The sequence below is a fragment of the Dinoponera quadriceps genome, unplaced genomic scaffold, assembly GCF_001313825.1.
Source record: "Dinoponera quadriceps isolate SergipeBrazil2010 unplaced genomic scaffold, ASM131382v1 scaffold707, whole genome shotgun sequence".
NCBI classification, from domain to species: Eukaryota; Metazoa; Arthropoda; class Insecta; order Hymenoptera; family Formicidae; genus Dinoponera; species Dinoponera quadriceps.
In genome coordinates this window covers 2,349,339-2,360,687 of record NW_014555450.1, presented here as the reverse complement: position 1 = coordinate 2,360,687, position 11,349 = coordinate 2,349,339, and the positions used below count along the sequence as shown (strand labels likewise).

General features: G+C 51.3%; 1 protein-coding gene across 1 annotated transcript in view; it reads left to right on the top strand.

Annotated features, from left to right (window-relative positions):
- Window positions 1–2,541: 2,541 nt before the first annotated feature.
- Window positions 2,542–11,349, top strand: part of LOC106744253 (forkhead box protein P1) — a 288,763-nt gene continuing 279,955 nt past the window's right edge. The window contains exon 1 of the mRNA XM_014618855.1: window positions 2,542–2,782. Coding sequence (XP_014474341.1) covers window positions 2,753–2,782 — 30 coding nt within the window. The 5' untranslated portion in view covers window positions 2,542–2,752. The remainder of the gene's footprint in view (window positions 2,783–11,349) is intronic.

The following is an 11,349-nucleotide window of genomic DNA, read 5'->3' as shown; positions in this document are numbered from 1 at the left end:
GTATTGTGTGTCGTGGTTCGGTACCGTCACCAGAAACAACGCGAACAACAACAACAAACAACAACAAACTAGCCCGCTGTGAAGTCTGCGCACTGTCCGTACTCTGCCTGCCTGCCTACCTACCTACCTACCTACCTACCCCGCGACCTGCTTTCCCGACATTGTCATCAGCCCATCTTCAGTTATCGCGTTGATTATAGCCGTGACAGTTTCTATCTTACCCGTTATACATTCTCTCGATGAAACTTTCCTGCCATTTTATGTAATCTTGGTGAAGATGAGATTCTTAAGGCGACTATAGCTTATCAAAGTAAAACATAACGACGACGTATAGCATAACGCTTTCCCGCGAGGATATGTGCGTCACGATTCAAAGATATTAGATTTTCGGATTATGTAGCAATTCTTATGTGGCAAAAAATACGTTGGATTTTAACGACGAAGTATGAAGTACAGTTGCAGCTAAAGTTTCCGTTTGGATTCTTAAAATAGTAGGTATCCGAGATGGCTTGATGTTGCAGAATTTTCTTTTGCCTTTCCGGTAAAGTTTACATTTGCCGAATTACGTTATCTTTCTTGCGAGACTGCGAAATTGTCGATAATTGAACGTGACACATGTTTAATAGTATTTTTTCATACTTTCTCGTGGCGAATCGCGTGCTTATAAATAGCATAATAATGTTAATGGCTTGAGTTCGGCAATGATAAAAAGAAATAAAAATTTTTTACGTTATATAATTTTGCATCACATCACAAATCATAAGAGCGTTAAAATAATTTGGCGGTCGCAGATTGGTAGGAAGGATCGAGCAATTTTGGATTGGTTTCGATTAATATTTGGTCACGTCGCGAATAAGGGAGAATCGCATCGAAAGCTATTGGAGGGTGGCTCAGGCAGGAGGATGGGAAATTATGCTGAGCATGATGAATACATCAGAACAGGTCGGCTTTAGTCTGGTCTTAGGAGTAGGTCGAATCGATAACAATAACTACATGGATATCTATACTCCTACCACATACGATGTCAGAGGTTCGTTTACGATGAAAAGACTTTGTCAGTTTCATAGATGTAGCGTGTTCCGACATTTAGAATGCGGTCGAATCACTTAAAATGCATGCAAACACGGTCGATTTAAATTTCGTCCTTTGCGAATAACGCAGTCGAGCTGAAACGACCGAATCCGGAGACCGGAATGAAAATTGACAAAATATCGCCTAATTCTGAGACCGTGATATGTTAAGCGTAAAACTGTGTGCAGAGAGTCGAAAGAAAAACGATAAATCGAAGAATTTAAAAAATTGACCAAGATACTCCACCACCGTGAAATATTCAGTAAGCGGTTGATTTTTAGCGCTCATGCGCGAAAAGTTGTATTGAAAAAAAAAAAAAAAAAGAGGAAACGGTTCAATACAAATTGGAAAACACAGTCGTGTGGATCAGCACGCCGGACGATGCTCGGCGAAGCGCGCCGCGGCGTAACCGACAGGACTGCCTCTCTCCGAAGAGCCAAGAAACACCCACGCTAACCGGGCGAGGGACAGAGAAAGACAAAGACAGAGAGAAAGAGAGAGAGAGAAAGTGTGTGTGAAAGAAAGAAAGGGGGAGAGAGAGAGAGAGAGAGAGAACGCGCGCGAGAGCGCGAACCGTCTGGATGGAGACGGAGGGTCACCCTGCGAGAGTGCCGTGGTAACACGTGCGAGGAGGACGCTCTGCGCTGGAGAGACGAAGAGGTGGCCGTCGAACGGAGGGAGACTCTGCGCGTCGTCGACGGGAGCGAGACGCCGCGATGGTCCTCACAATGCGCCGACTCAGTAGCCGCGTGCTCGCCGCGGCCGGAGGGTTTCGCGGCTAAGCGGTGCCGAGCGTCGCACAGTCGCGACGGCAGCCACCGGCGCGCGGTATACCCCCTTTTCTTCAAACCAGACGCAACCCCGCACCGACGTTTTCGGCGCACGTTTTGCCTGTCCTCCACGACGGCGAGGGAAGGTTGCCTCAGGTTGCGAGAGAGAGAAAGAGAGAGGGTGTCCTCCGCGGCCGCCCGCCGCCACCACCACCCTCCTCCGGCATTCACCCCCGGGGAGTGAGGGAGAAAGAGCGAGAGAGAGAGAGAGAGAGAGAGAAAGAGGGAGGGAGAGGGAGAGAAAGCGAGATAGTGTGAGAGGGAGAGAGGGTGAAAAAGAGAGAGAGAGAGAGCGGCGTCGCAGTCGGCGTCTTCGGGAAACCGGTAGCCCTCCTTTCATCGGGCCGCTCGTCAACTCCGACGGCATTCGACGAGAGCCGGGGCATCGTTCTTCAACTTCGCGGCGGTGCACGTGGCGCGTGCGGCACGCGGTGCTTCGAAAGAAAGACAGATAGATAGATAGGTAGACACGGATAGGTGGATAGGGTAGTAAGCTAGAAAAGTCGCGAGAGAAGGGCGTGAGGACGACAGAGGGGGTGAGGGGTGAAAGAGAGAGAGAGAGAGAGAGAGTAACACGCAGAGGTGCAGGGGAGGAGAGAGAGACGCAAAAGGGGAGAGGTGGCAGAGAGACAGAGATCTAGAGGGGGCGGGCGGGAGGAGAACAGGGTGGAGAGGAAAAGAAACGGAGCACGCGAGGAGCAGCTACGCACACCGGCGGGAAAGAGGAGTTCACGAGAGCGAGCCAAACGGAGCCTCGCATCTTCCTTCCGTTTTTTTCTGTCAATCTTATCACGTAAAGAAGGACGGAGGAACCGACGGTCACGAGTGAGTCGGCGAGGAGGAAGCGGGACATGCTGGAACCACGCTGGAGACCCGTCCAGGTAGCCTTACTCACCCTGCAACACATCTCTTCAATGCACTCTGCCTATGTCATCCGATGTCAGATGCCTGCCTGCCTGCGAATGCTCGTTCACTTAATGCACTTGCGTCATATAAATATCCTCTGCTTGTTTTACCTCTCTCTCTCTCTCTCTCTCTCGCTCTCTTCATATATATTTTACTAAATGTCTCTGTTTATCTCATTCTCTCTCTCTCTCTCTCTTTCTTTCTCTGTTTCATTCTTCGCTCGATCGCTTGCCTGTCTCGCTAGTTGTCACATTTTTTGTCACCGGCTTCATGCCACCTTTACCACGGCTCTCTTTGCATCGCGCTGCAGCCACCGTCACCGGTGACAGCCACGTGCCACCGGCGCTCTCCTTCGCGCACTGTTACTCCAATTTGCAGTTTTCCTTTCACACGCTTTCTGCCGGACGCACTCTTTTGTCAGCGCGGTTTATCACTCTCCGCTTTCGCGCCAGATACGCGCTGAAGACACGATTGCGCGGGGCCCTTCTGTTTGCTTGTATGTTTCTGGAACATAGCTCCTTCCGCCTGATGTAGAAACGTTCCCCGATCAGATTTAGAGACATTGTCGCGACGAATGTGCAGCCTTTTTGGAAGCGTGTTTCCAATTTTTACTCGGTCACTTTTATGTTTCCTTCCTCCTCGTCACTGCGGACCGTGTGATAGTTTAACAGCGGTCTCCGCTGACGCGTGTCGTTTCCGTACACGCTTTTGCAATTCTACCACCATTTCTCTAATCATTTCGCAGCACGTTTCGTGGTTGATTGAGATTGCGCTCTCGCCGCAATTATATCGGCCTCGAAGCGTTAACTTTGGGTTAACGGACAGTCATCTTCTTGTGTATCTTCGTGTATTTCAGGATTTGCGTTAGGACTGTGTATCTCAAAGTTCGATGCTGCCGTTTAAGCACGAAACGTCCGAAAGCGCGTGGCACGGTTCCATCGCTATTAATCTTATAAATTATGTTGTAAATATGAACATCGGAATTTATAGAAATGCAAGAGACANGGGGGGGGGGGGGAGAGGGACTGTACGCGAAACCGGTGGATATTTCGCGCGATTTACTTTAATCGAATTTAGGTCGTGACAAAAATAGCCCGGTCGCAAATGGAGATTATAGCGCGGAGTATAAATTTCAAGCTAATCGATCACACTCCTTGCAAGAAACGCGCAGCATTCAACGACACCTGTCATTCCTTATTTACAGCGCCTCGCTCAGTTTCGCACACACTCGATGTTTCCTCGAGTACATGTACGAATTCTCGGTGGGGGGGGAGGGTGCAGTTTCCGCTGATCCGCGAGAGAATATTCATCCGGCGAATATTTCGCGTCACTCACTTCCTTCGCGATTGACAACGGTAAGCAAGGTGCCAAAATAGCAGGGCACGGAACTCGGAGCTCACCGGCGTTATCGCGTTATCGCCGCCGGTGAGTGCTGCCAAGACGGGATGATTTAGCGCGGCCCTTCGGCTAATGTTAAACAAATTAAACGCGACGTCCACGTAATGCAGACAAATGTTCTTTGCTTCGAGATTTCCTGATTGATCCTGCGCGCTTCACCGGCCGGGCCGGCCGGCCGGAGTGATATTCGTGGAAATGACACTTTAACGATCGTGACAAGACAAATAGGCGCGCCGGACAAGCCGAATGGTTGGTCAAATAAATCTCACTACACCGGCCCAAGATTAACTACGGCCCGAGTCACTAAATACGTACCTGCCGCGGTACAGAAAGCTTTGCGGTAAAGCGCATTTTTCCGAAAATAATCTTGGCAGAGACGCGCGCGCCTTTGAAACCGCCTGGAGTGCCGAGTAATCTAATATTCTCGTATGAATCACCGCACCGATGGCTGAGGAAGTCCGACGACTTGTTTCGAAACGCTTCTGACAAGCTGACAAAAATTCTTACTTCGTGTCTCGTCGTCCGTCACGCGACCGCCGCATCCCGCCGTTAAGACTTTGCTACCACGCGACCAACTTCAAACAAAGTGGACAAATGGAGAGATCGCTGATCATCGTTCACCGTTCGCGCGTTATACACTCCGAAGCGAGTTCTCCCTGCATTGAAACAATGTGTGACTGATACTTATAACCGCCCGTTAGATCCATTTTCGAGACGCGCGCGCAAAATTCGGCGATGTCTGTTCATGCGCAAACAATATTTAGCACATCTGTCTGGACAAGGCGCGTAATAAAATAAACGTCTATAAACTACACACGCCGCGTCGGGTCGCGTTATCGGCGAGAAATACATCGTTCCTCTATTTCGGGGACACCAGCCGAGGGATCGATGCCGCTTGAAAACATGCCGAGAAAAATCGCAAAGACACGGTCGAGGCAAGGTAGGGGATCCCACCGGCCGGTTTCTCTCAAGATGCTCAAGACGCGTTACGCCGGTCGATAATTTTAGCGGGGAACGCAATGCAATCGCGAAACGGAGCCGATACTCGAGTTTACAGCGACGATCGGCGTTTAAACTCGACACCGGGGGATCGTCCTCCTTCCACTCCTTCGCACGAAACATCGGAGATGGCATCGTCGCGCAATCGAAAGGGTGAGACGGAGGGTGACGGCAGTTACGCTTCAATCGGGGAACGCTCCGTGTTACCTGGGAATAGGGGTGATTTTTTTCAGAAGCGTATAGCCGATAGGAGTAGTCGGGGGGCTCCCGTTCAGGGTTGTGTGTGGGTGGCTCGTCTACGAGACCGTAGAAGTCCCGGGTGGTGTAGTAGGTGGAACACTAGAGACGGAGGCGGTCCTACCCTGCTTGGGGGCGTTAAAGAAGCGGGTGGGGTTGGCCACCCCCGCGCGTCAACCCTTACACCCCGCGTCTGCGAGAATCCCGTGTGCCCCCCGGATCTCTTCGATCCCATATTCGCCAATCAGCCGACCCATCCTGCTCTTCGGCACCCTCTACCGACGAAAGTTGCCGGCCATCTGGTTCTCCGGCTCCTCCGGCTGACCGTCGATTTCTTCAAAATTCGAAGATCAGCCCCGTCGGCGAGCGCGCGGCCGAGCAGTTGAGCCGAGAGCCAGGCTGAGCCGCGTCCGATGGACGGACCATGAAGAAGACGCATTTCAGTTTGAGACCAGACCGCCACCCTTCGCGTTCGTCCGCGCAGTTGATCGATTCTGTGCCGTCGGGAAGTGTTTTGTGCGCGATACACCGGCGGTATCTCGGCGGGATCGCGCGAAGAATCGCGGTATCCACGGCTGATGACTTCGGCCTGGCTGTCACGCCTTCTTCATGGTCGCGCCGGGACGACCGGCACGCGGGGGAGGATGGTGTGCGTCAATCGTGATATATATTTCGCATCATCCCCGCCACCTTGGCGGCTTCGCCCATTTTCTCACCTCCTCCGCCGCCGGTTCAGACGTACGTGCGGAGTACGCGCGCGGATGCACACTTACACACCGCGCACGCACACATCTACACGGTGCATATACACGGACGAGAGAGAAGTGCAGCGGGAGGCTAACACAGCTGCGGCGGCATAACCCCCCCGTTTTCGCGCTTGCTTGGCACGGCACAGCATCCCTCTTCGGCCACTTCCGGCCAGGCCAGGCTCCGCCCACTTTTATATTAATCACGTCTTGGTTCGCTCCTGGCTTCTGTTCTCCATCTTTCTTCCCCAGTGAGCGATTTCCTACCGCGGACGCCTGGGAACCACACCTTTGCCCGTTGGCTTATTCATGTCCCGGGCTTGCGACGCGAGCCTCGACATCTCTCTCTCTCTCTCTCTTTCTATCCCTCTATTTTCCACCCTTTCCCCCTGCCGCCGTCTCTCGGCCGATCTCTCGCGGAAATACGGCGACGATGCGCTCTAGACGTGACGCTGCAAGGCTGATGGAGAAATTCACGCGGGCAAGCTCGCGTTGGCTTTTCGGACGCTTCGCAAAGAGACGTATAGTTCGATTAATTTATACATGGTCGGTGATAACAACGTTCTGCCCGAGTGTGAACGAGTCAATTTTACACTTAGAGCTACGTAGTCGCGCCTCTTGATCCGACGTTCACGCGACGAGGGGTGGAGGGAGGGCTTTGTGAATTGGAACGCTATCGACGTTGGGATGTTGTCGGGAGTATCGCGAGTTATCTGTTTCTCTTCGTCTGTAATTTCGCGTCCTCTTATAACGAATTCGAACGTCAGCGAATCGATGCGGAACGAGAGCGCGTTTCCGTTCAGAGGGGATTTCTGCTTGCAAGGAGCGAACTATTTTGTTTCCTTCCTTTCCAAAACGCGTTCCTTCCGTCCGTTGTGGGATGGTTAGTTTCACCGAACTTTCTCCCCCGTGCACCGTCACTCCGTATCCCAATGCTCTCGATACGACGCGTCAATTACGAGCGATGTTCGATGACAGCTTTTCTTTTTTCGAGGGCGTTTCCAGACGGGTCGGCGAGAGAGTCGGCGAGGCGCAGGTAACTGCGGGTGTTCGTGCGTTCGGTGGCGGCGTAATGAATAATAACCTGTTATTATTACCAGGTCGAGCAATAAACACGCAGCTCGCGAGCGCGCCCCCGCGCCGCAATAAGGTTCGTCACGCATAGGCACGGCGTTTGTTTCTGCGCGTGGAGTGTACGAATGCCCACTTTCCTACAGATATTGGCTCCATTGTTGCACGTGTGTATCGTGACTGCTTCTCCGCCGTTTCCGCCCGTCGCGACCACTTCACCACCACTTCGCCGCCACTTCGGGCTCTCCCCCTCTCTCTCTCTCTCTCTGTCTCTCGTCGATATTCCACCTCGTGTGTGTCTCTCCGCTTTTAATTTCTCCGCCGACACCTCTATCGCGGTCCCGCGAGCGCCGACAGCGATGTGTGCACTCTCGTAGTCGGGATAGTTCGCGATATTATGTTACTCGTCTTGTGTTTCGACTGTTCGAATTCATCGGCACGAGAGTGTACCGTCGTATCAGTGAAGCGTGTGAAATCAGAATCGATTCGGAGGAAGGAATTCACCGTCGGCCGGCCGCTGACGACTTCGCCATTTTTATTATGCGAGTACACGAGTAAAAAAAACAAATGAAAGGGAAAGATCCGTTGGTACTTGTTAGTAGGTACAATGTTAGCATGAGATATCCATCGTTACACATTCTATGTCGTGACCAGCGTTTCCCGACCTACCACACCTTACACTGCTCCCTTTTTAACGTCGTGCCGCGCAGACCCGCTGTTTTCACCCCGAAGATCTTACTCGTAGCGTGCTGGCGCGACTATAATACGCGTTGCCGGCGTACCCGAAGAATCCCTTCAAAGGCGAAATCGCGAAGTCGGGGGAAGTTCATCGTGACGTTTATCGATTCATCCTAACGACTTTACTTTATCGCGCCCAGTGTCGTCGGACAAAGCCGCGAAAGTTGTCTCGATTGCTTCTTGACCCTCGCGAGGTGGAGTAGCAGGACGTGTACAGAAAGGTGGGTCATGTGAGTGACCCAAATATATGAATACACGGAGAAGAGGATTCCTCTGCGTTTAAATAAAATTTCTTTAATTGGAACAAACTTGTCTTTTCGAACGGAGCAAACGGATGTTCGAGTCAACGGGACGGTTTTGTTTCTCAGACAATGGATACCCTCACGTTAATTGACATGTTTCTTTTGTATCTTCAAACATTACGACGATTGTCACAAGCGATGAATTATTTGAGAGAAGTAACACTATGTTAGAAAAATATTAACGAACCCTTTTCCCCGCTTCGGTGGAGTAATATTTAATATATAATGAAATCATTGTTTCCTTATTGAGAACCAAATATATGATTTCTTCTAAATAATACCACTTTTTCTATCGGACAATATAGTTTACTCTGGTGAAGTAATATTTTCATTCAAACAAAATTTGATATTTGATATTAAACTATGTTGTTTACATGATACTAAACAAACACGTAAACTGCATTCCAAGAAACGTCTTCTTCGTGCATGAATTCCGCATAAAACAAGGTAACGGGCGCAAAATTCATGCGGAACAACAGCCGAGAATAGATTCTTCAAAAATATTCTAATAACGTAAGAAAGAAACATCTTGCCGGGGTCATGAATGACCTTCACCTACCTTCCTTGCGAGGGTCAACGAAGTGAAGTGAAACGATCGCGTAACCTAGGCGTCGCGTGCGGCCTCTCGATTTTGCCGCTCGACGTTCGAGAAGGCGATCGCACGATTTTTACCAGCCGGAGGGACGACGGGGCGCAGCCGACGCGCGAAAATATCGTCGCGGACGCGAGAAATTGCCGGCGGCGATGCGAATCAGCCGAATTCCTATAGCCCGGTTCATTTTGTCGCGATAATACGCATTCCATGTCATTCCGGCGGCGCGTGTACGGCAATGCATCATCGCCCACGCGACGGGTATTTGTCAATAGAAACAGGCATCGACGCCGCAACCGCGGCAAGTATACGTCAATATACATAACGGCCGGCTGTTGACTTGTTACGTTGTCGAGTACCGCCGATGATTCGATGATTTGCCGATCCGTGACTACCCCGTGTCAAATATGCCCCGCGGCTGTTCTCGCGGCCGCGTTAACACGGAGAACGCCGGCCGTTCATTTGCGATCGGCGCACTAACGCGCGCCGTTACATTAGATTATCAATCCCGCGATTGTGATGCGCCGCCGGTTTGTACTTCGACTCGTTATGCCGCGATAATGGCCCTCCCCCACCCTCCTCTTCGGCCCTCGTCGCCGCGACAATTTCGCGAACGTCCGCCTCTCTGTATGCACCCCCGCGCGTCTCACCGAATTTTCGCTGGTAGCGTTGCGGCCGAATAGTGATTTCCCGCTTCGGCCGCACACACGCGCGTATACACACCGAACTGAAATCGGCGTATGCGAGGACGGAGTTATCTTGGACTTGGGGAATCCCGTTTCGATCGAGCATCGCCAATTTGCGCCGAGTATTCGCCGACAAGCGAAGATCAAACGGAGTCCCCTGTACACTAAGCGGCGTAATCGCCCTAACACAGTCTAATGACGATGGAATTTTTCCATCACTCACAATGAACCTCCACATTTGGGCATCACGATTGCTTCGGAGGATCCTCGCCGGTTCACGAAAACAATCGGCAGGCGTGATGTACAAATATGTAGATTCGTTGCGCGTGATCGAAAAATTCCATTGTAACTAGACTCAGTAAATGTCACGCCGCTTAGTGTACGTCGCACACTTACTCGCTCGAGATATCGAAGTCGTTTGGCGATCTCATTTACGTACTATTATTTCACCACATCGTTCCGCCCGTCATCGCGCAGCGCGACGTCGCTCCGAAATAGTTTCGCCCTATTCGAAACATATATATCGCGTCTAAAACGCGGCGTTAAAAACGTAATAACAATTGAAACGGCGGACGGTTACGTTGTCAGGCATCAGCGATGATTCGCCGATCCATGACGGAGCCGTGTCAAATGTGCCCTCTAGCTGTTCCCGTGTGTGCGCGCGCGCGCGCGCTGACACGGCCGGCTCATTTGCGATCGGCGCACTAACTCTCGCGTCGTTACATTAAATTATCATCCCGTGATTCTGATGCACCGGCAGTTTGTACGGCGACTCGTTATAACACGATAATGGCTCCGCGCTCGTCTCTTCGCCGCGATTAGCGTTAAACAGACACCCGTCCACGCAAACCCGTGCGCGCTACGCGTTTCACGACGGTGACGTCAATAACTGATGTATCTGCCGCTGGTGAATCTTCATTGTGACAGCTTACAGACTGTTATGGCCGCTCGACTACGACACTAATGGCCGAATCGGCATTCCGCTTCAGCACCGAGAGGATCGAACAACATTCCCGTGCGTCTTGGGATTATCGATCCGTCTTATATATCTGCATTGTTCGCCGGTGTGTCGCGGATGGATCGCGAAGAAGCGCCCGGAGTTGATCGTTCAACCGCCGCTCGTACGTCTCGAGGATCCTTCGATAAATCCGTTCTTCCGCAGGAAAGTCCCGAGACGGAGATATTAATCTTGCCGTTGCGGCGAAACTGCGCTTTATCGTCGCCGCATATTCGTTGCGACGACGATAGAATTTACTCGACGTCGCCCAAATTAGAGAATTATTCGTAGGACAGAAACTATTTTGTTTTGACGATATAGGGATTCCGCGAACGAATTTGCCCTCAGGACGCGTTGATTCACCGTTGAAAGCAAATTGCGCTCTCCCACCTTTTACTTTGTTCATAGATTTAATTTGTCCTTACGGCAGAATAATTTGTAGATTCAGCGGCATGTATCCGACGAATAGTAATGAATAACTCTTAACAAATCGTTTCGTCGCCCACATTCCAGTGACTCGGCTAATCGCTCTATTCTCCCGTGTAAGATTTTACCCCGAGAAATTTCGGGAGTAATAACTGCTGGGAAAAAGCAGCACACGGTCCTGTTCGCAACACGATACGTACTCTCACGTATCCAGCCACGTTGGATGAATGTTCGATAGGAGGGAGGCGGTGGAAACTGACCTACTCGCGCGTCGTCGGGCCGAACGACGGACGTTCAAGACAAAGGACACGGCGTGTTGCGTTCGGGTATCGTCTGTCCCCCCCCCCCCC